General features: G+C 39.5%; 1 protein-coding gene across 3 annotated transcripts in view; it reads left to right on the top strand.

Annotated features, from left to right (window-relative positions):
• Positions 1 to 25,442, top strand: part of APBA1 (amyloid beta precursor protein binding family A member 1) — a 42,210-nt gene that overhangs the window by 620 nt on the left and 16,148 nt on the right. For 2 of the 3 annotated variants that reach the window (XM_069880818.1, XM_069880817.1), the window contains exons 2-5: positions 2,142 to 3,331; positions 15,930 to 16,031; positions 19,239 to 19,278; positions 22,287 to 22,432. In XM_069880818.1, the coding sequence (XP_069736919.1) occupies positions 2,171 to 3,331; positions 15,930 to 16,031; positions 19,239 to 19,278; positions 22,287 to 22,432 (1,449 nt within the window). In that variant the 5' untranslated portion in view covers positions 2,142 to 2,170. The remainder of the gene's footprint in view (positions 1 to 2,141; positions 3,332 to 15,929; positions 16,032 to 19,238; positions 19,279 to 22,286; positions 22,433 to 25,442) is intronic. The other variant, XM_069880819.1, reaches the window with a different exon arrangement.

Below are 25,442 nucleotides of genomic sequence, written 5' to 3'. Positions count from 1 at the left end.
TCAAAGAGCTGTTATACCTTGGCACCAGGTCCTTCTCCTCAGGGCTGCTCCCAAGCACTTCATCCCCCAGCCTATATTGACACTGAGGGCTGCCCCAACCCCAGTGCAGGACCTTGCACTTCTCCTTATTTTGAACCTCATGAGGTTTTCATAACCTCAAATGTCCAGCTTGTCCAGGTCTCTCTCTGGATGGCATCCTGTTCCTCAGGGGTGTCATTGTCAACAGTCAGTTTGGTGTCATTTGCCGAGTTGCTGAGGTTGTACTCAGCCCCATCACCTATGTCATTGATGAAGATTTTAAATAACACTGGTACCAGAACAGACCCTGGAGGGACACCACTCACCACTGATCTCCACCTGGACATTGAGCCATTGACCGCTACCCTCTGGGTGTGACCATCCTACCAATTTCTTGTCCACTGAATAGTCCATCTATCAAATCCATATCTCTCCAATTTAGAGACAAAGATGTTACGGGGGACTGTGTCAAAGGCCTCAGAGAAGTCCAGATTGGTGACATCTGTGGGTCTCCTCTTGTCCACTGATGTAGCCACTCCCTCACAGAAGGCTGATAGGTTGGTGACGCAGGACTTGCCCCTGTGAAGCCATGCTGACTGTCTCAGATCAGCTCCCTGTCCTCCATGTGCCTTAGCATAGCTTCCAGGAGGATCTAGTCCTTGATCTTCCCAGACCCATGAAAAGCTCCATCTGGAACAAAAAACAAGATGTATTCTATTTACTTCTTTTTCTTTTTCATGGATTCCTAGGTTTTAAAGGCTAAAACATTAGATGTGACAAAGACAAGGAGTGTTCACTGAGCAGGAAGCTGCACCTACTAGATTTCCCATGGAAGTGCAGCACAACTACTGCCTAACTTTGCCTGCTTATCAGCTTTGCTAGTGGAGTGCAACTGAAGTTAACTGTTGCTTTCTCATGGCAAGAAGCTATTCCCACCCTCTTTTGCTGAGAGCTCATTTAGTCAGCAAAGTGTCACCTGAGCCTCCTTGCCTCAGTTCAGTATATTTGGTTCAATTTCTATTTTACAGGCACATTATTTTTATTTAAGTGGTAGCTGACACATGCTTTTATAGATCCTTCACGTCAGAAGTCTTCCAATGGGTACCTTTTCTTTTAGTACTTATCAACAAGTTACAGGCTAGAGTTGTATTTTATTCATAGGTGTCTGGTTTGACTTAGAGACCTGACAGAACATTAAATGTCCTTTTTATGACACAACATTTTAAAAACAAGGTTCAAAATAGCTGAAGCTGTTAGATAAAAATGAAACTTTCTGAGCTAGATAGACCTGTTTGCTCTGTGGTACTTGTGGAACCTTATTTGTTCCTTTGTGGGTTCTCCTGTTTTGATGGCCTGCATATTTATTATTATTGGCAGACCTCTCTAGTAGTCATATAATCTTTTGAGATTTTTTTTTTACTCAAAGTCAGCAAGGCTAAGGTGCCTTGCTAGTCTCAATGTGGTCATGGTGATGAATATAAGTAAACCTTGTCCATGTTTTAGGAAAGATGTTGGTTGCAGAAGCCATCCTACATAATTATAAATTATGAATGTTGTATTGAGCTGTCATACATCGTATACCCTGAGAGTGTGGTTTTATATCTAGTGATTTTTTTTTTAAAGTGCATACTGTCAAATATTGGAGCAATAGCAGAGTCTGGTGATGGGATCAAATCTGTCATTTTACATTACAACATTCTTCTTTGCGCTGACTTAGTGAGCTGTAGGGAGAGCGGTGGAGCAAAGGTGGAATATTTCTGTCATGTCTCTGTGGAGGTTGAGACCCTGGCAAAAGTTAACTTTTCTGATGTGCACCTGCCAACATCACTGACATGCTGCAGCAGTCCATAGAAACATATCCAGGAGTTGCTTGGAAATGATTCTTCCACAAAGAATTTGTCCATAGGAGTGAGAAGTGTAGTCCCCATGGGTATCGTTGGTTGCTGCTGTTGGAGATCATTTGCATGGGAGGTGATACTGTTGTGCTGACTATAATCTGACTTTGGAGTTGATGGAATCAAGCATTTGTCTGCTGGGGAAGGAAGGGTGTCTTTTGTTGTTCTGCTTATTGACTCCACTTTTTTTGAAGAGTAACATCAGAGGTTTTTTTTATTTCTTTCCAGCTGTCATAGCCAAAATGTCAGTAGAATAAATGACCTACCCACCAGAACTTGCCATGAACCATCTGGTTGGACCACCTGAGGGTGAGGCAAATGGAGCAGTGAACGAGTCAGTGGAGGCTGACCTGGAGCACTCGGAGGTGGAAGAGGAGCAGCGGTATGCAACTCGCTACCCAAGGCATACAAACAGCAGCCAAGGGGGCCTGTCTGGGCAGGAGGAGGAAGGGATGTTAGCTCGGTCAGCCAGCACTGAGAGTGGTTTCCACAATCACACAGACACTGCAGAAGGGGATGTCATAGCCACAGTGGAGGACAGTTACGATACAGAGAGAGCTCAGGAAAATGAGGATGAGAGCACATATGCAGTGCAGTACAGGCCCGAGTCTGAGGAGTACACAGAAAATGCTGAGGCTGAGCATGGCGAGGCCATACATAATCGAACACTGCCCAATCACTTACATTTCCATTCTATTGAACATGAGGAAGCCATGAATGCAGCCTACTCGGGTTATGTCTACACACATCGGCTCTTCCACCGAGGAGAGGATGAACAGTATGCTGAGCCTTACGCTGACTATGGACTGCAGGAGCATGTGTATGAGGAGATAGGAGATACATCAGACCTCGATGTTAGGGAGGGGATCCAACAGTACGAGCAGGAAAGAGAGGAAGATGACAATTACCGCAAAGAGGCACTTGGTGCCCGCCTTCACCATTATGATGAACGGTCTGATGGAGAGTCTGACAGCCCTGAGAAGGAGGCAGAGTTTGCTCCCTATCCAAGAATGGATAGTTACGAACAAGATGAGGACATTGATCAGATTGTAGCAGAGGTGAAACAGAGTATGAGCTCCCAAAGCTTAGACAAGGCAGCTGAAGACATGCCAGAGTCGGAGCAGAGTTTGGATCATGGTCATACTCTCGCTGGTGGTGGGCGTGAAAGTAATGGCCAGCTCCCAGCTGGTTCTCGAGTTACATCTGGCTCAGGAGAATCTGTGCAGAGGTACAGCAAGGAGAAGAGAGATGCAATTTCACTAGCTATCAAGGATATTAAAGAGGCTATTGAGGAAGTGAAGACAAGAACCATCCGTTCTCCTTATACCCCTGATGAACCTAAGGAGCCTATCTGGGTGATGAGGCAGGACATCAGTCCGACCAGAGACTCTGACGACCATAGACCACTAGATGGAGATGTGAGTATACCAAGCTTTCAGCTCTCAGGTTATGCACGTCTCCTGTTCTTTAATTATGACATGCATGCCAGTACACTAGGGTGCATTTTGTTCTTGTTCTGTGAGTCACCCTTCAGCAAAGTATGTAGTATTTTGTCTTCTTAAATGTGTATGCTAGAGAACATGTAAGAGGTAAGCATGTGCATTACCAGTGGGCAAATTTTTCTTTATGAAACATTGCTGATGCCAGTTATACTATAGAAGATTTTGTCGTTTGAAGGTCTTCACTTGTTTTTTTTCTGAAACAAATATTCCTACATTTTTTGTTGCCACGGGATATTTTAGAATAGCTACCAAACACTATGCTTCTATTATCTGTCCTTGTAGGTTTCTGTGAATTCTAGGCTTCTAAGTTTCATTTTCTGTCACATAAAAATTCTAACAGTTCCATCAGAAATCTTTTAATATTCTTTATATTGATATCGTAGATCATATTCGTACTCCAGAAATGTTGCAGTTTTTTTGTCTACTTACAGGCTCTAGAAATATGTTATGAACCTCAGCATATTGCATTATCACTGTAAAGTACACTCACTCTCCAGAAACCTAAGTATTAAAGGCCATCATGCAGATTTACAAAATCAGCATTTCTGAAATTCTGTATTTGTGGCGTGAAGCTTAGCTTGGATCAGAATCAGTTCCCAGTTAGTGATTCCAGCTGCCAATATGATAATCTTTACTTGAAGTTTTATAATGTGTCTGCATCTCTAGTAATAAAAACCCATAAACAACTGTTAACCTTAGTAAATTTATGCCTGATAGGAAAAGAACTGGTAGGCCAAGAATAGTCAATCATATGGACCTATCCATGAAGGATAACTGTACTGCAGACCATTTCATTGCTGTGAAGTGTTCTTTGCCACCTTCATCTTTTTTGAAGGACACCAGAAACAGAACTTTTTGTGTTTATTTGATGTTTTAAACTTAAGTTTTGTAATGTTTTAGGAATGCACCAGAACTATCCATTACACTTCAGCCTCTGCAAAGGGAATTCGGATGTTGAAAAAATATCACATGCTATGTAGATCTGTGACAGGCTTCTGCTTTTTATTTTACCTGCCTTCAAAATGATGAAGGCAAGTATTCTATGAATGGGAAGATGGTTTTTGAGTTGATGAAAAACATGCAAACTGCCTCAGAAATGTAGAGTCCAGACTTTAGTTTTCCTTGAAAACTGTTGGAAACATACAGTGATGAGTATGTTTGGGCTGGTTTCTTGTTTCTCCATAGTTTCATTTTTTTAAAAAAACAACTATATTGCAAAAATAACTTCTAAAAATATTTTCAGAATAATGTCTGTTTCAGAGTTGATTAGCAGTCATGTGGAAGGCTAAAGCAATCTTCCATGATTATTATTTATGGGAGAACAATTATTATTAACTTAACATCTTTAAAGATTTCCAAAAGCTGTAATTGTTTCTCCTCTCTTTTTCAAGTAGAATCATAGAATCATAGGATAGTTAGGATTTGAAGGGACCTTAAAGATCGTATAGTTCCAACCCCCCTGCTATGGGCAGGGACATATATCAGTTATACCACATATACCACTATATCAGGTTATGCAAGGCCCCATCCAACCTGGCCTTAAAAACCTCCAGGGATGGGGCATCCACAACCACCCTTGGTAACCTGTTCCAGTATCTCACCACTCTCATGGTGAAGAAATTCTTTCCAATGTCTAATTTAAATCTGCCCATCTCCAGTTTATACCCATTCCCCTTGTCCTACTACCGCAAGCCTTTATTAGTAGTCCCTCTCCAGCTTTCCCATAGCCCCTTTCAGGTACTGGAAGATCGCTATAAGATCACCTCTTAGCCTTCTCTTCTCCGGGCTGAACAAGCCCAATTCTCTCAGCCTGTCCTCATATGGAAGGTGCTTTAGCCCTCTAACTATCCTGTGGCCCTCCTCTGGACCTGTTCCAACACCTTCAAATCCTTCTTATGATGGAAGGTCATAAGAAGGTCTCACAAGACAGGATTATAGGGGCAGAATCAGCTCCCTTGACCTGCTGGCCATGCTTCTTTAGATGCAGCCCAGGATACGGTTGGCCTTCTGGGCTGCAAGTGCACACTGCTGGCTCATGTCGAGCTTCTTATCAACCCACACCCCAAGTCCTTCTCTGTAGGGCTGCTCTCAATCACATCATCCCTCATCATGTACTGAAAATGGGGATTGCCCTGACCCAAGTGCAGGACCTTGCACTTGGCCCTGTTGAACCTCATGAGGTTCTCAGAGACCCACTTCTCCAGTCTGTCCAAGTCCATCTGGGTGACACCCTGTCCTTCTGGTGTGGCAACTACACCACTCAGCTTGGCATCATCTGCAAACTTGCTGAGGGTGCACTCAATCTCACTGTCGATATCATTGATGAAGATATTAAACAGCACTGTTCCCAGTACAGACTCCTGAGGGACACCACTAGTCATGGATCTCCATCTAGACTTTGAGCCATTGACCACTATTCTCTGAATATGACCATCCAACCGGATTCTTATCCACCATGCTGTCCACCCATCAAGTCCATATCTCTCCAATTTAGAAAGAAGGATGTTGTGGGGGACCACGTCAAAGGCTTTACAGAAGGCTAAATAGATCACATCCATAGGTTTTCCCATGTCCACTGCTATGGTTACCCCATCATAGAAGCCACTAAGTTGGTCATACAGCATTTGCCCCTGGCGAAGCCATGCTGGCTGCCATTAATCACCTCCATGTCCTCCATGAGTTTTACCATAGCTTCTAGGAGGATCTGTTCCATTATCTTTCCAGGCACAGAGGTGAGACTGACAGATTGGTAGTTCCCAGGGTCATCTTTTCTACCCTTTTAAAAAATGGGCGCAATGTTACCCTTCTTCCAGGGACTTCTGGTTGCCATGACTTTTCAAATATCATGGTGAGTGGCTTGACAACCACATCTGCCAATTCCCTCAGGACTTTTGGATGCCTCTCCTCAGGTCCCATAGACTTATAAATGTTTAAGTTCCTCAGCTGGTCACGAACCTGATCCTCCTTTACAGTGGGAGAGGGTTTATCCCCCTGGCCACCAGCTTGTTGTCCCATAACCCAGGAAGGGTGAGGAGAGCAGTTCTCAGTGAAGACTGAGGCAAAACATTGTTAAGTACCTCAGCTTTCTTCTCATCTGTTGATATGTGATCACCATACCCAGCCATCTGTAGGGGTATGTTCTCTTTAACCTCATTTGGTTGACGTACCTGTAGAAGCCCTTCTTGTTGGTCTTCACTTCTCTTGCCAAGTTCAGCTCCAGCTGCACCTTGGCCTTCTTGACTTCATCCCTGCACAACCAGGCAGCATCCCTATACACATCCCAGGCTACCTCTCCCTGTTTGCAAAGCTTGTGTAGTTCCCTCTTCTTCCTTAGTTTAACCAGCAGGTCTTGACTCAGCCATGCCAGTCTCTTCCCTTCCCTGTCTGATTTTCTGCATACAGGGACTGAGTGCTCTTGCGCTTTACGGGAAGCATCCTTGAATATTTTCCAGCTCTGTTCTGCTTCTGCTTCTTTGTCTCAGAGGACCATGTCCCAGGAGTAATTCCTTGAAGAGCTGGAAGTCTGCTTTCCTGAAATTTAGTGTCCTGACTATACTGCTTCCCTGTCCCATATCCCTCTGGACCTTGAACTCCACCAGTGCATAATCACTGCAGCCCAGGCTGCCTCTGATCCTAATGTCACTGATGAGTTTGCTTGTATTGGTGACCTCAGGTCCAGTATTGCATCTCCTTGGGTGAGGGTGCCTTGTCAGTTGGACTAAGGAATTATCTTCAATGCACTCCAGAAGTTTCCTGGATTGCCTACAGTTTGCTGTACTACTTTTCCAGCATAAGTCGGGGTGGTTCAAGTCTCTGAGTGGGATGAGAGCTTGCGATCGTGAAGCCTCCTGTAGCTGGACGAAGAAGACTTAATTGATTTGTTCCCCTTGATCAAGTGGCCTGTAGTATACACCAACCACAAGGTTCCCGTTGGTTTTCCTGTCCTTAATTTTAACCCACAAGCTCTCAACCTGTTCGTGACTACTCTTCAATGACAGCTCTTCATATGCTATTCCTGAGATAGAGGGCACGCCTCCACCCCTCCTTCACAGTCTGACCCTTCTGAACAACCTGTAGCCATCAATAGCCACACCCCAGTCATGGGATTTGTCCCACCATGTTCCCGTGATGGCAACTAGATCATAGCTTTCCAGCAGCATGGTAGCATCCAGCTCCTCCTGCTTGTTACCCAGACTTCGTGCGTTAGTGTGAAGGCACTTCAGCTGGGCTGCCAGTTGTGTCACCTTCCCAGTGGACCCTTTATTACCTACAAGATGTTTTAGGGAAGTGTCCTCCCTAACACCTGACCCCTGCCACCCGTCTTCCCACTGCTTGTTACAGGCTAGCTTGAAGTTGCCCTCACCCCCACTGCATATCTAGTTTAAAGCCTTCTATACAAGCCCTGCAGGCTCCCGGGTAAAGACCCTCCTCCTGCTCTGAGATAGGTGACTCCCATCTGAAGCCTGTAGTCCTGATACCGTGTAGGCCGTCGCATTATCAAAAAACCCCAAAGTTATTCTGTTGACCCAGCCATGCAGCCATGTATTAATTGATCACATTACTCTTTGGTTGTACATTTTGTTCACCGTATTGCCTGTGTAAGTGCTGTCTTTAGGAGGATCAAAGAACTCCCTGTTACTTATTGATTGTCCGACTGTAACACCCAGTAACGAGATGGACCCAGTGACATTAAGCTGGGGATCCTCAGAGCACAGAGTCCTTCCTGAGGGTGCTTTAACTGCTCTTCAAAATCTTATTGCATCTTGCAGAATTTGACTTTACTGAGGTATGCTAATAGGACTCAGCCTGGTATATTTAAATAGTAAGCAAAACAGGTGTTCCCCTTGGTCTGGATTTATATTAGGTACTGAGGTGCATAGAGGTTTCCATTTAGCACCAAAAGTTAAGATCTCAATCATTTTTTTTCATAGCCTGTCAGATATGAACCTATCTGAGATTTTCAGTGATGGCTGTAATGAAAACATTCATGTATAATGACAGTATAGCTCGGTGCAAAGGTAAATTATGGTTGTAGGTGATCAGAGTGTCTGTGTTTTTGGAAAGAGGAAGTATATTAAGCAAATACTTTAAAAGGTCTACAACAAATTAAGCACAGTGAGGGGAATACATGCTGTAGAAGAAGGGACTTGGGACTGGGTAGTAATTTTGTTTCTCACTGAAGATGAGGGATGTATTTATATTTCCTTTACTGGATTCTTTGATTCAAATGCCAACTCATGAACAATCTGAACAATCTGTTTTTTTTTAACAAAACATTCCTAGAATTGCTTAGAAGTAAATTGGGCAAAATTAGATTGATTAAATGCTCATGAGTGATTGTAAAAAAAATAAAGGGGAAGCCCATTCACCTAAATACAGATTTTTCTTCTGTCTGCCTTGAGAAGGAAACAGGAGCTTTTCAGTGTAACCTGTATATACCAGAGTTTATTCAGTCTGATTTTAACATTGGCCTTGAAATAAGAAGGAATTACATAAAAAGCGTGTTTTACCTTCAGGCAGACGCTTCTTCCCCCAGAAATATCAAGGAGCTGCAAATAAATGATGCCAATTGGGTGCTTTTATTATCTTCAGTTATTTTGCAAGTCTAGTTTTAAAATTGTCCCAATATTTTTTTTTTAAACAAAGTCATTTTACTTTTAGAGATAGGTAGAATTTACTTAAAAATATTTATAATCATTTTGTGTTGTTAATCATATTATGTTGAAACTGGTAAGACCTCTTCAGATCCAAATAGCTGTCACTGTTTATTTAGCTAGGAGCTCTCCATGAGAGAGCAGTGAAACCAGGGAGTTGGAAGAATAGTGTGCAGTTGAGACTCATTAAATATGACAACCTCTTTTGCCTTTTTTCACAAGAAAGTGACTGTTAGTCCTCAGTGCTGAACATTCGGATGATGCATTTACAGCAGAATATTTGGTGGAATACTTGTTGGAAGAAGTGTTCAGATGTCCTGCAGCTGGCTATAGTTTGAGACTGAGAAGTTGTGCAGTGCCTGTGAGGGTGAGAAAGCTACAGATCACTGTATTAATTTGTTTTTAAGATACCATGTTTCCAGGTTTATTCACTGTTTAATCGACCAAGAATTTCAGTCAGTATTTCTCCTTCAAATAAATGCTTGGTAGGTACATAAAAACCAGAAAATTGCTCACAGCCCACAGACAATTCTACTGTAGTAAACTCTGTTAGTCCTGTGATGTAGAAGGCAAGTGGAAGACTTCTGTGAATAAATGAATAGTGTACCAAAGCCTACTTAATATTTAACAATGGATAGTATTTGCTGTTGTGTGCATCCCTGTTTAGTGATGCATGCTTTCACTTGAATGAGAGACAGTCTGGACATCTAGTTTGTGGGAAAAGTGTTGTACTTATGTGTTTGATAAAAGCTGAGAAATTTTCTCAATGTCCTTGAAATAAATGCAGTAAGATTTTTTGAAGTTTGCTGCACATGTGAGGTATGAACAATTGATATATATTTCCAAAATTTATCAGAAAACTTTTTAAAGCAAAGCAGACCATCACTTGGATGTGGCTGTGTAAAGATATCTCTTTCAAATACAATAGCTCTTAGAGTTGCATGGCTACAAGAAATGTGATATCAGAAAACTGACCCATGATGGAAAAGACTGTGGAACTGCAGTTAGGTTGTATTTTCTGAGTGTAAAAAAGGAGAGAATCTGTTCACATTATACTGAATAATATTCATATATGGAAACCAGCATGGAGCTTATGGTATACATGTGCCTGAGAGTAGCAGAGGGGGATACCCTTTAGGAAAAGTCGTTCTCCTAGATGCATACAGTTATCCCAGTGGAAGAGAAGGCTTGTCTGTCATTCTTGTTTTGTCAGATTCTCCACCAGAAACCTACTGTGAGTATCCTTAGCCAGGCACAGAACACTGGTATTTAAAAGTATAAATAGAAGACATCTGCAGTGCATGAATATGGACTTTTTCTTTTTTTTTGGCTGGCGTTTAAAGAGCATTTTTGTCTTGTCATGTCTAGAAGAGAGTAGTAAACTGCCTGCTTCACTTTTGCCATAATTGGGAGAAAACAGTGGTTTGGATGGAGAAATTCTCAATGCTGTAACTAAGTACCATGACCTTTTTCTGAGGTCCATTCCATTATCTGTAGAGTTAATAGCTCTAAAAGCCAAGATTTGTTAACCAGCAGGGCACGATTTGTTGCTATGTGCCTAAACATCAGTTTTGCAAAGCCTTCTTATTGGTATTCACAGTGTCTGTTCCTCTGCGGACACTTAAGGTGGCACAACGTTAGAATAAATCCTGGTATAAAGTAAAACCACATGCATGAGTAGTTCAGATTTGTTGAGCTGAAATTCACACCTGAAGACAAACATTTCAAGTAGAACAGAACCAAGATACATTGGGTTGATTCTCTGTTCTTTTTGGTTATGTATATTTTATTTCAGCCTTTTAGTTCTCGGTTGCAGGGTTTTCTATTTTCTGATAACTCCAGAAGTGAAGTGTTCTCATGGAGATGAATTTGCTTCACTTTTTCCACAGCAGGAGTAATGTATTATTAACAAGGCAGTAGAGAAGTCTATTTTAAATAATTAAGCAGGTTTCAGTAATAGATGAACTAAGGGGAAAAACAGAGAAAGAAAATAAATGAAATAAAGATGAGCTCGAATTGATAGGATGTTCTTTTCTTCTGAGCAAGCGTCCTGTAACTGTTTGTTGAGTACACAAAATACAGGTGATCTTTCCATCATCTATGCAAGCCAGCATTCTTAAAACTATACAGGAAAAAGCACCTCAAAATCCTAAACAGATTTTATTTTAAAAAAAAACAAAACAAAACCAAAAACATATTAATATCCAGGGCAGAAAGCTTTATTCTGTTTTTTCAGTTACGCAGAAGAAAGCTTAAATTTATTGATTAGTCTGCTTGAAGACAAACATTCTTAAGATGTGTTACAGGCTTTTAAATCACAGTAAGCACTGGATATGTAACCCCTTGAATATTTTTTTTGTTTTATTCTGTTTTTTAATTATTGAAGGATTAAACCAATTTCAAGTTACTTTTCTGTGCTGTTGAAAACTGGGACAGTACTTTTTACAATTAGTTTTTGAAAACACAGGAGGGATCCACAATAACTTTTTCAGGCTGACACAGGGAGCTGCGTTCAAACTACGAATTCAAGTGAAAATACAGCTAAGGAAATCCATACTTGAGAGAAAGAAACAGCCAGCACTGAACCAGCTTCCAGCTGCACTGGCAGCCTTCCATCCAGCATGCACACTGCTGGACAGACTCTACCTGCATAGCCTGTGTGTGTGATCTAATGGTCAGTCAGAGTCCGTACAGCCTAAGTTTTACTCAAAGAGAGGTTACCAGCTCACTAAGTGAGACTGTGGTACTATGTGGTTACTACTGCTGACTCACACGGCCAAGGGAGTCTAAGAAACAGGCAAAAGAAAGGCCATCTTGACTAAACAAGCTCAGCTACATTTATTGTTTGCTCACTGAGACTTTTCTGTATCATATCTGAACTGCTGTGTATTCTTAAGTATGGGTTTTTTTACATTTGAGAACTAGTAGTGTAACAATAACAGGTGAAGGTCTTTCTTCAAAGCCTTTAACAGAGGTACACAGTTACGGCTTAGGTCAAAATCTCTGGTTTTGTAACTTCCGTGAATTTTCCTAAAGAATTACAACTCAGTGATGTTGTGCATGGACATGCATGGACATGCATGTATGGACAGTGTGTTTATTTTAAAAAAGACTAATTTATTCTGAGCTTTGCAAACTGGTGGCAACTGGCAAGACGCTGTATCCTTGCAGGGTATCGTCAGCTGGGCCAGGGGAAATGCCCAAACTAAAATACCCCAAACTGCATATGTTCTTAGGTTTTACATATAGCTGATCTGTGATCCTACATGACAATTCCAGCATGTGTGATCCATTGCTGTAATTTCCCATGAGCTACACACAACACCTCTTATGTTAACTGAGTCCATAATACTATTGTGCATGACTTCAACTGCATCTGCAGGAATATTTTGTGTTGACTACTGGCAGGTGTCTTATCTAGGTATTGTTTGATCATTTTGGTTTTTTTGTAGCAGAAACTGTGTGTGGGAACTGTTGGGTCAGGCAGAGTTCTCACTCAGGATGCTGTTAGCATCCTGAAGCGATGAATTCTGCCCGTCACTTGTCATATGCACAGGAGAAGCCTGCTGGGCTGCCTGAAAATCCTGTATGGAGAGGTCCTATAGCAATTAGTCAAACACACAGATCAGTCAGTTACCCTGTCTCAAGTCAACTGCTTGTATCATCTATGCATAAACTGACAGGGGGTAGGTCGTGGACCACTCAGGAAACTGGATGCATAAGTGCACTGGGTGTGTGTAAAGGGAGTTATACCACAATTACTGTTACACCACAACTACAGTACCAGCTTAAGTTTCATCGTTGTGTCACAGTTCGAAATTAAATTGTATAGTTTGTGTATAATTGCTTGTGTGTGTATAATAGTTCTAAGTTGGTTTTATCTTTTCAAACCCTCCATTTTAACACTATAGTTAAAGCAAATTTAATCAAAGACAACTAATAATGATGATTAATTCTATTATAAGGAAATTTATCTAAAAGCTAGAAACATCTGTTGATAATCTCAGTCTATGTTTTAGTGAGTAGAATTTGTACTGCTTAAATGACAGAAGTATTCTGCCACAACACATTTGTGCCAAAACCTAAGAAATTCACCGGTGTAGTTGTGCAGTATTGGGCAGTGAAATTATGCATTTGACTCTTCTTGCTTGTTGGACTGGAATATTTCATAGTGCTTCAATCTTTGCTTAATGTGTGTGGGTACCTGTCAGAAGACTTTTTATCACTGAAATCAAGCAGATTTAAAAGCTTTGCTTTATTGTGTTGTCTCCTTCGAGCTAATGTACAATAAAGCTGTATTTGCCATTCCTCTGCCAAGAAGCTGGTAGGTGGACATGAAATGTCCTGTATGTTGTGACCTTTAGTTTAAATGAAACTTGCAGTGCTGAAATATTTGTTAGTTTTATCTCCTCTGTTCCAGCCTTGTATCTGATGATGTGACCCTCTAGAGTGTACTCTTTTCAGATAAGCTGCTGCTAAAAGCAGGTGAAAGCCTACTGCTTTTATAAAGCAAGAGCAGGTTGTTATATTTTAAGATGTTTCTGCGTGAGTTATGGTTATGTTCATGAGCTGTTCAGTAGCCAGCTGGTTGACCCGGATAGGTTAGATGTAGCGTAATACAACGCAGTCCTCTTCTGTTACAAGTCCTGTTACTAAATCCCCCTGCACCATAGCAAGGGAGGTTTCTCAGGTGGAGTGGGTTACATATTAGCTAGAGTCAAGCAACATCAAAATTGAGATGGAGAATTTCTGGATATACCAGACTGAGTATCGTAAGAAAAATGTAAGTAGATATTCAAGAGAAGAAATGGGGTAACTGGTATTTTTGTATTGCCACACTGAAGAAAACACTTTGCAGTTCCATTGAAGGACCTCTGTATGTTATAACAGTGTGCTTCAGATGAACTTACTGTCTTCTGACAGCCTTTTTGTTAGGCTTCTAAAACTTGTTTTGTTAACAGACTATGAAGCAGCCACTAAGCATTTATTTTAGACTTCAGTTGTAATGTTTAGGGCAGCTATGCGGGTTGTCTGTCCACTATGATGTATCAAAACATTCCTTGTTATTGATGTGACTGCATTCTTTCCTTGTACGTTGTATGTGGTAGCTCTGAAAATGCATTTTGATGTAGAAGAGAATTGAGTATTTATTCTTCAAAGACTGAACTTTTTGGTTCAAATGCTTTTGGGAACAGCTGTCATGTAATGTTTTGTAGGGCTTTGTAGGATGTAGAATTTGAGTTTGGTAGTTTTTGTATTGATTTTTTTTTTCCCCAGAAAAACATTGAACAGGCATTCAAACAGAGCACATGGAAAGCTGTGTGATCATTTTCCTTAATTCTGATACCTCAGAGATGAAAATAACTGAGTAGAAGTATTTCTAGTGCTACTGCAGGAACTGCTAGTACATTTGCACTATTTTAAGTAGTGCAAAATTTCTTAATGTAAACAACAAACTGTTTTAAATAATGTTCTTACTTTAGCGTGTGAATATGAGATCTTTCATGCATTTTAAACAACTTTTATTTTTGTGGAAACATTTGATGCCAAACAATACTTCGTTTGCTATTTAAAGCTCAATCCTACAATATCCTGGTGCTGTTATTAAGTTGATAGTATTGTGCATCTTTTGTATTTAATCCTCATACAGAAATACTATGTAACTATTGGGAATGTGAGCACTATGAGGACACTTCCTTAAGTAAATTGGAGTTGCCATTTGTGCAGTTAAGTCACTGTGGCACTGTAACTCTGGTAGGTAGAGAGCAAGTCCAGGCAGCCTGTGTCTCTCCCACATGAATTTCTGCAGTGCAATGAGTAGTCTGTCATTCTGATAGTGCAAGCATATGACAGTGTTCTAGGGACCATTTCACAGCTGCTTCTGGTCAGACACTGTTTCACAGCTGCATCTCCTTTTTACCCTGCAGTTGTAATGCAACATTTGGGGAGATTCAAAGGCTGCTGTTTTACCCAGGAGATATCTGTGTACACAATCAACTTTTTAACTCTTTGGAAGCTTTTATTAGTTAACTATAATTCTAATATTTCCCAATTATCAGAAATAGACCCTTTAAAGGAATGAGGGTAAAGAGGAAGAGAAGGGAATTTGACTCTGGCTTAGACAAAAGCCGTGTTATGTAACTGTATATGAAACCAGAATAGTGTTTGTCTGATTTGCTCTCAGTGATGAATGTTGAGCTGGCAAAACTAGGGCCAGACTCCCTGTGTCAAAGGACAGTGTGGCATGTCAGGGCTGCTCGGCTAAATGCCCATTTGGATATCTAAACCTTCCTTTAAAGGTTCAGATTTTGGCAGGTACATTGTCATGTTTTGTAGGTATCTCCTGAAGATCAGCCTTTAAAAATGCTTGCTGGTTGAAGCTTTGTATTTTCTTTCATTTTGTCGTCTTCATGAATTCCACACTTTGTGTTCTAGTGTCAAACCCTCCAGGCCAGTCTCCCCTCCTTCTGACTTTATATACCTCATTGTAGTTTTTAGTGCCACCAGCACTTATTAGGAATTGCTTATAAACAGAATATCCTTTCCCAAAGCATTCTTTCCCTTTACTAACATAACAGATCCTGACAGATAGCATAAATTTAGATATTCCATGATACTGTCTTCCTATGCTGTTCCCTTTTTCTGCTGTAACATTCTTGATGATTGTGAATGACTAGAAGGTGGTTGGAAGAACAGTTTCTCCAGTGAATGTTTATGGTGAAGGGAGAGAAATGAGGAAATCTGATCTAGAGAGCATGTACAATACATCTCATTTCTACTGCCAAGTTAGAGGAAAATGTGAAAGAAGAATTTCTACATTGGTAACTCAAATTATTATTTAATTTTCTTGTCATGTCTAGTCTCCATCTCCAGATTCCTCTTCACCTCGGGGTGCTGAATCGTCAAGTAGGCAACATCACCAGGATGTCTGCAGTACAGCAGAGGCCTCCACTAATAAAGAGGTAGAGTGAAATCTCCTTAAAAGCCACAGTCCCATTTGTGGTGCTTGTGCCTTTTTATTTTCTTTGCCCCCTTGTACCTGTGCAATCCTTTCTTTTCTTCCAAAATGGCAAGTAACTCAAAAAGCTGATTTGTAGTTCCTTTCTCTTATGCTTGCCTGGCTGGCTGACTGAATTTCTAACATACTTAACACTGTTTATCATGGCACTTCTGACACAGTGTTCAGTTACCAGTGGGAGGTATTGATTCACCAACCAACCAACATCACCTCTGTACTAGGAGGAAAAAGCATCATAGAATGGTTTGGGTTGGAAGGGACCTTATAGATCATCCAGTTTCAACCCTCCTGCCATAGGCAGGGACACCTCCCACCAGACCAGGCTGCTCAAGACACCATCCAACCTGCCCTTGAACACCTCCAGGAGATGGGGCATCCACAGCTTCGCTGGGCAACCTGTGCCAGCGTCTCACCACCCTCATCGTGAAGAATTTCTTCCTGATGTATAGTTTAAATCTTCTGCCTTTCAATTTAAAGCCATTCCCCTTCGTCGTATCACTACATCCCTTTGTAAAAAGTCCCTCCCCTGCTTTCTTGTACGCTCCCTTCAGATACTGAAAGGCCACTATAAGGTCAGGTCTCCCCAGAGCCTTCTCTTCTCCAGGCTGAACAACCCCAACTTTCTCAGCCTGTCCTCATAGCAGAGGGGCTCTGTTCCTCTGATTGTCTTTGTAGTCCTCCTGTGGACCCATTCCAACAGTTCCATGTCCCAGGAAGAAGCCCTTTTCTTTCTTCCATGCAGAATGTCTTTCTGCAAAGTGAAGAATGTTTCTCAGACAGATGAAAAAGCTTGCTTAAATGAAATTAATTAGATAGTAATATATGCTGCTTAATATTTTGTCATTGTAGAAACTGACCTGCCAGTGATTCACAGTCAAAATTCAGGATCCTCAAAGTAAAGCTAAAAACTTTACCTTTTTAGAATGTGCTTACATGTAGTTTCAAATATTCTAAGCTGATGTCCACAGTAGAATGTGTCAGGCTGTTTGTTTCCATCAGATGAGCAATAATGCCTGCTTTAGTACTTGCAATGCAAGAGCAACAGTGATAAAGCAGCCTCATAATTTTTGAGAATGACTTTCAGGTCTTTCAGGTTTTTAAAATACAAATTTTATAGTAGTAGAGGGCAACAAGATCAACAAGAGTGATGAAATGTTAATGACTTTGACATTTCATTGTTAATTGCTGTGTAAAATCAAAAGGTGTAGATTTTCTTCTATTGGTAACTTCACCTTTTACTTTACTGTTACTGTGGTCTTAGTATAATGTCTTTCAGCCTGGGTGATGACTAGGAAGACTTAATTTTCATTTGCATTTTTGCAGGAAAAGCAGGTATGATTGCAGTTTACACCACTCTATCCTGAAAAGAAGTCAGACTACATCACCAAGTCAGATTGTTGAATAGTTCCCACATCTATAATTACAGACTTTGTTCTCTCTATTTAAAAAAATAAAAGTACTTTAGAAAGTGTATTAATATGGGTTAGCTTTCTCTGGTGTGTAGGGGTTTTACCTTAAGGTGGGCTAGGGTCCGGTGGTTAAATTTCCCCTCTTATCACTACATCAGCTGCAATTATAAACAATTGTTAAAATCGATGTGGAAAGGTGGTCCAGTAAAAACATTCATATGAAGAGATAAAAGAGCTACAGATCTGAAAAGGCATGTCAGTGTCTTCACAGCAGCTTAAATGCTTTGGCAGCTGTAGATCGTTGTGTATTGACATCTTTATTTATGCTAGTACAATCTCTGATGGAGAGCTTTCTTAGTTTTGCAGTACAGCTTAATCATTTTCATAAGGAACAGCAAGTACTTAAAGACTGCACAGATTCTGTGTGTGTCACACCCCTTTTGATTTATTTAATAAGTTGTTTTATTTTATAGGAAGACAAGTATCATTGGTTGAAAAATGTTACTTGTTACATGCATTTTCTATTTGTTACAATGGAAAACACTCCCTGAGGTTAGTTACTCAGCCTGTCACATAACTATAACCTTCCTAATTTACCTGATTTTCCCTCTAAGAGTCTATTAAGTTGCATGTCGTAAAGGAAGCTGATATATAAACATAGGTTTCAATGGAGACATACTGGAAATTCTGTAAGATATTATGCTATATTCCAGTCATGTATAGATTTTATTTCAATAAAAGTATATTAAGCAGTCACTGGAGGAGTTACTGCTAATACAATCAGTTGTAGATTCACTGAAGTTTTTTAATCCTCGGAGTATCCAAAATTCTTATCTGCAGCATGTATGATAGCAACAGGTGTTTCAGTATGCCTAGTACCATCTGTATAGTGCTACTCAGAATTTTCCTTGATAAGTTTTCCTGTGTGTTTTATGTTATTGGTTATAACAAAATAGTGAGTCTTACTCACCAGAAGTTGTAACTTTGAGGTGTTTGAAATGTTAGCCAAGAGTCTTCCACATAAAATTGCACTTGGAATAAGGTCTTACTTTAGACTGTATGTTTACATATGTAAGTCTGGATTTCTTTATTTGCCCACCTTTTATGAAATCTACTACATGTGTGTTTGTGCTGAGTTCAGCGTAAACATAGGAGGTGGTGAGATATTGCTGAATTTGGTTACCACATAGAATACAGGTTGCTACCTAGCCTGTTTAAAATTTAAAAAGGGTTTTGTAGGCTGTATCAATTAATTAATCTAAGAGCAGTCCTAATGAATAGCAGGATTTTGTTACTGAATAACTGACTGGGCTGCTGGTTTCAGTCATGAATAATAACAGTAACAGTATAGCATAAATTTGTATATTCCTGCATGTATTTTATTTGTAGTTTAAAGAGCCAGTGTATTTGAGGTATGATGTGTTTTCCCAAATACTTCTTGGTTAGTAAAAGTAGAGCATCTAATGGTAGGCAGTTTATAATACACTACTGAACACCAACAAGTAACTGAAAACTGGGCCTAGCATGTTGCCTGATAAACAGACACAAGCAGAATACATTGAACTTGATTGTAGTAGGTGCTTAGAGTTTGAAAAATACTAAATGTAATGATGAATCTTAATAAAAGGTGATCGCTAATAAGTATGATTTATTAACTCGGCTCTTTTTTGGCATGGATAAAGTTTAAATGCATATTTGTGCATGCTGTGTTCTGTTTGAAATCCTTTTTGTCTCAATTACAGTCCAGAAAAAGCTTGGCTTCATTTCCAACCTATGTTGAAGGTAAGGTTCTACAATTTCCGAATATTTTTTCATATCCAAAACTCTCCAATAAGTATAATGTATAAAACTATTATTATTTGCTGAATAGGAAAACTGAGGTGTATATATATATATATATAATCTATATGTATATTCTTCCTATTAAATCGTGTCCTGAGCTAAATCTTGATGTGCTCTTTTAGAAGTTCAGAAACATGAAGCTTTTTTGTTTGTTTGTTTCATTCATAGTTTCGGTCTAGATTCCATTTTTTCATCAGAAACCCTTAAAACATTACTAGTTTTTTATGGTATATGTGCAACAAATGTGTATGTGTGTGGACAAGGAAGATAGGTTAGGCAAGAAAAGTGTACTATTGTCTCCACTACTGATTTTGATTGGCAATCTCAATCCAATCTCAGTTGGATTAATTCACAAAATTAAATTAATTTAATTAATTTGGAAGTCTGACAGAGGATCTGCTCTGTTTTACAGCTGCTTGTCCTCTAGTTAAATTAATAGTGCTTCCTGTCTTAGGTTGCACTTGCACTGGTGTTAAGTTTATTCATAACAATGTGAAAAAGCAAGTTACCTACTATATTAACTGCTTTTACCTATCTATGAGTCTGCATGCTGTGATACAGGAAGACTGCATGCTGTAAAACCCAGTTACTTTGTTATTGAGAGCATGACAAAAGCAGAAAATTCCAAGTTTTTGGTTTTTTCTTTCCTTGCCAGTGGTTGTTCCATATGACTGATGCAATGGTAGAAATACAGTTGATATAATAGGTTATTTGGACTGTTCTGGAATTCCTTGGATTGCTTTACAGTGTGCTATGTTTAAATGATTGTGTGGTCATTCTTTTCAGACTACAAATTGATTATTCTATTAGTCTTTGGTATATGAACTTCCATGTTTTGGAGTCTGTGCCCAGAATATCAACTAATGTAAATTTCGTATATTGTTACGAAACTAGCTGAACTTTGGGATGTTGAAGCAGTGAAGAATCTCTCTTAGAAATGAAATTAATCTCCTACTGGTAGCCCTGCCTATCAAGGGCTATCTTAATAGTTCTCCTCCCATTAAAAAAAAAAAACCCAAAAGTGTAAACTAAGATTTTCTTAGATGTTGGTCTGGTGCAAAATTTCTTAAAAAAAAAAGATTTTCTATTTTTATGCATTAATGGTCCAAGAAAAACTTTTTAGCTCCTACACTACATTTCTGTTCAGATAATAATTTCATTGCCAGAGGTAATAAAGGAGAGGGTCTTAGAAAGAACTCTGTTGTCTCTGCATTCATCTCTGAGGAAGACAGAGCACACAGCTTTTTTGATTTCAATATGCTTCCTTCTGGGAATCTTATCTACACCTTTGTCAGTCTATATTTATGGTTTCTATGTTTTGATCAGAAATGATACTATAAAGGGTTATATACTGAAGGGTTTCATACCATATAGTGAAGTGCTGGATGTGGTAACGTGGAACCTTGACATGTAGAGTAATAAGTAGCAACTCTTCACACGCTGTATGGTTTCAGGACAGGAAGAGTGTGCAGATGTGTAGTCCTTCCAGATGCACAAATTTCCGTAAGGAAAAAAATCCATTTCTTTGGGTCTTGTACTTGAAAGTGACTTGTTCATTTTAACAGTTTTCCAGATACATAGTGTCTGAACAAATTTTGCCCCATAGAGATGAGCATCTTAAAATTACTAGTCATAAATTTTCCTATTTAAAGAAACCATAAAGAAGACAAGTTGCTTATAAGATTTACACATCTGCATCTGTATGTGTGTATAATTTCAGTGTGCTATTTATCTCCAGCTCTTTGTTCTGTTATTTTAATCTTAATGACTTGCATTTCTGAGTCGTTGTTAATCTCTTCTGTTATAATTAGAACAAAACTGGCATTCTGAGTAATGTTAAACTTTAAGCCCCATCATCTTATATCTCAAGATACCCCTTGAACTAATAAAAACTGCATTCTGATGTTGTAGGGTTTTTGCTTTGTTCTTGGAGGAAAAAAGACAAGCCTAAAATCAGTTTATTTTTTTGGTGATAAAATGTGGACACTTTTACTGTTAGCATTCTTTAAGATGATTTGCGTTTTTATTTGTCTTGAACATCAATTTTTTTTCCATACTTATAAGAAAACAAGAAGCTGCTTAAGTTAATCAGCTTCCCTTTTGGATTATGACAATTTTAACAGGTAGCAAGGTGTTAAAATTGAGCATTTTTACCTGTACAATTTTTAGATATAGTCAGTAAACATTAAAGCACTTACAGATCATAAATCCTGCTTTGTAAGGATTTGTGTTGTTAAGCACTGATCACTTCACTACTCTCTTAACTTTCCACAGAATTTGGTAGGAGTCAGGTCATTAAGAATCTGTGGGACCGAGAGTTATTTTGTCATCAGGGGGCCCTTGTTCTGTGTATTTTAACAACATTTTTATGTAATTCTCTACCTCATTATCCTTGTTGAGACACTATTTATGAAAGTACTTCACTTTACTGAGGAATCTGTCTTCCTGGTTAGGGGAGTTATCTGTAAAGCATTCCTGAGGAGGTTCCTCTGCCTGTTGTACTGACTGTGGCTAAGACATAAATGAGCAAGTGGCTGATGGCTGCTAATAAATTGCACCCTTCTTCCTTCTGTTTGTGACTCGTGGATTTACAATTACAAGGCTGATTTTGGTGGGTGAGGGGTAAGCTGAGTAACTGTGTCTGTCCCTGTGTAACTGTGAAAACGTATAGAGATTATTTTGCTCCAGGGTGATCCCTGCTCACAAAGGAATGAGCTATAGTGAGAAACAGGCAAGGTTAGCAGTTAAAGTTTTTGCTGGAGAGACGTAAAGAGCATTTGCTTGGTGTTTTGTACCTTGAAAGTACCAGTTGCCATATCATCATGCTAAACCAAAGTATTTCAGAGGAGGATTTACAGCCATCAGGTACAGGCTCAAGTTGTCAGAGTGCTACTTTGCTGCAGTGGTTCAGAATTATTTTCTTCAGCGATTGCTTTCCTGTGTTACAGTTCCTGGACCTTGTGATCCTGAAGACTTAATTGATGGAATAATTTTTGCAGCCAATTACCTTGGCTCGACTCAGCTCCTTTCTGATAAAACTCCCTCCAAGAATGTGAGGATGATGCAGGCTCAGGAAGCTGTCAGCAGGATCAAGGTGAGGAGTAATTACTGCTGCTTCACATATGAGTGCCTTAAGGTTGCAGATATGAATTTATTAGTATGCAGTAGATTTTCCATGTAGCGTTATCTGTGATTTCAAAAAGGTTAAGTGCCTCATCTTTCTTTCTGCAAAATAAATTATGTTTAATGCTGCTTTTGGAACAAGAACAATAAGGAGACGTTACCAGATCCTTTTAGTTCCCTGGAGTAATACTTGTACCACGTACTGCAAGCCAGAATCTGAACTGAGTGGTGGTCTAGTTATATGTTATCTGAGTGTTGAGGGAAAACAGGTTTAGGGTATAACTAGTAAGTACTACAGCTGCTTCTGGCTGGGCACTTGAAGAAACTGTTACTGTGGTAATGTCTGCAGTTGTTTCTGACCCTACTGTGGATACTAGTTTCTCCACCATGTAACAGCTGTGAGCTGATTTAAAAAGAAAAGCCAAGGATGGTACAGTGATGTATGAAGAAGAAAAATTTGTCCTGGAATCTGGCACATTTGCTTTGTTTGTCTGAAAAACAGAAATGCCCACTGTGCAGGCCACAACAAGCAATGGGCATGCTGTTGTGTTGTAAATTACAATGATGACATTGTCAACCAAAATTAAAGTGTGTAGATGAAGTATTGCAGAGTTGTAGAAGATGCTGCAATATTTGCACTACCCATACATGACTGGGTGGTAAGCACTAGCTTCGTCTGCTGCTAATTCAGCTAACCAACCCAGTCTCATCTGAAATTTCTCCTTTGTTTAGTATTTGTGTGTTCTTTTTTGTGCAGTTTATTTTGTATTCCAAGTCAGACTCTATGTGCAATTGTATAAAAGACAGAGGAATCTATTAACGTCAGCTGATGCTTCCCACTGTTACTATTCCTTCCAATGTTTTCCATGCCAGAAGTTCTGTTTGGTCTATGTATGCAACTTTAACAGGGAAGCTCCAATTAGAACTGTCGAGGCACTTTCAGAAATTGTAATTTTTCCGATATTCAAATAAGTGAGTTATTGTAACATTGTCTCTGAAAATCACTAGCACTTCTAGCATTTTAGAGGAGACACGGGTGTAGCCTTCCTGTTTAAGATAAGTCATCTTCTGCCATCTCTGTAAAAGTTTCCACAAACAGAAGCAAATAATGAGCATTTCGTAAAAGAATGGTTTATATGTGTTCTTTGGACTCTGGATTTATGGACATTTTTAAAGATTTTTTCCCTCAGCTTTCTAAACTCTGACAGGTCTTTGTGGGTTTTTCCCAAAGGTGCTGTGGAGGCTTTCCTTTACAGAGTCTGCTTCTTTTCTTCTGTGAATGCAAGAAAAGCTGTGTCTGTCTGTTTAGCAGTCTCCCTATGTTCTTTCCTGACACTTAGCTGCATGGTAGAAAAGTTGTTAGTTTGAATGCAAGGTTAGATAGAGAAGGGAGAGAAATAAAGGCTTCAATAAAGCTGTGTCTAGGAAGAGCACATCACTGCAGGCTGAAAGGAAGGGACAGCATCAGCTGTCATAGAAACTGCTATCAGGAGTTGAACTTGAGCCTGGAGCTGGGCAGAAGTTTGCACTTAGGAAGTAAAGCTTGCGTGGGAGTACACAACAGACAAAGGCTGAAAGGATGCATTAGAGAAAATCGGAACAGAATTGGTTCAGTGCAGGTCTATGGGGTATAAGAGTGTAGAATTTTTCTCTGATACTAAATTTATTCTCTAGAAATTCATTAACAAAATAAATTCTTTCTGAGGATTCTGTTATGTCTCAGCACTGCTATACCTCAAAACAGAAGAAATTGGTTTAGCTTATTTAGCCCATAAACCAAATGATTTATACATATGTGTAAATCGTCGGGCATGCATATTCCTGGTTGTAGTAAATTTGTCTCAGAGTTGAGGCCCAAGTAGTTGCTTTGTTGACCTGGTAAAACCCTAGCATGTGCCCCTAGTTTTCTGAAACTCTTAAGTGTATTTCAGAAAATTGTTGACTCACCGTAGAGCACAAAATAACATTGTATGCTTTTTTGTGAGTTAATGCTTTTCTGCTTATAGACGGAGCTCTGGCAGTGTAAAGATACCTCCCTGCACCATGGGATCTTTGACTTATTAGGGTTGGTTTTAGCTGGTTTTGTTGCTGATATCCACGAAAGCTAAATTGTTTAAGTAAGAAATTCATTATGACAGATGGAGTTCCTGCTGCCAGGTTCGTCACTGAGTAATATAGCCATTAGCCCAAAAGAGTAAAATACTGCTCACACAATGACTATCGTACTTGTGCCCTACTCGTGTTTGCAGTGCGTTGTGTGTTGCATGTGAAACATTTTTCTGTAGTTTAAGAAAACAAAGGATATGAATTAAGAATGAACTCCTAAAAATTGGCACACTTCAAGTCAAGAGCGTTAAGAAGGAGAGAATATCCTTGTTTAAGATCTGCTGTGTACATATACCTTCTATATCAGTGTGTTCCTTTGAATTTAATAATCCCTATAAAGCTTCCTTTAAGCAGAGCCTTCAGACCACATATTCATTAATTTAGAATATGAACAGATTTTGAAAACAGTTCTCATGCTGCTTCTTTAAACAAGCACCTCTTCAGTTAAGAGTACAAGAGTTGAGTTTTTTCTTGCTTGGGTATTCATCTCTGTCAAGTCCAACTAAATTAAAACATAACACAGCTTTGAAGGCATTCGTCAAATAAAGTTGTTCCGTATTTTCACTAGTAGGTACTTTAGTAACAGAAAAGGTATTTCAACATTTTCAGATTGTAGGCTCATTTCTTCCAATAGCATATAAATAAATACCTTTCCATTTTACTTAGAGTGGATCCATAATACTTTTAAAAGAAAGAAGTTGATGTTCATAGTTACAGTTCACAGCTGATCTGTACTGTTCTGTTTCACATGTGAACTAACAACTTGCATTTTTAGTTTTCATCAGCAGATTTGAGCTGTGGCAGGTTTGAACATTTTTGGATAACGATTTAATTACTGATTGTAATTTAAGATAGAACCTATATGTGGAAATGGT

Source organism: Phaenicophaeus curvirostris, chromosome Z (assembly GCF_032191515.1).
Source record: "Phaenicophaeus curvirostris isolate KB17595 chromosome Z, BPBGC_Pcur_1.0, whole genome shotgun sequence".
Taxonomy (NCBI): domain Eukaryota; kingdom Metazoa; phylum Chordata; class Aves; order Cuculiformes; family Cuculidae; genus Phaenicophaeus; species Phaenicophaeus curvirostris.
This window is presented reverse-complemented; position numbering and strand designations above follow the sequence as displayed.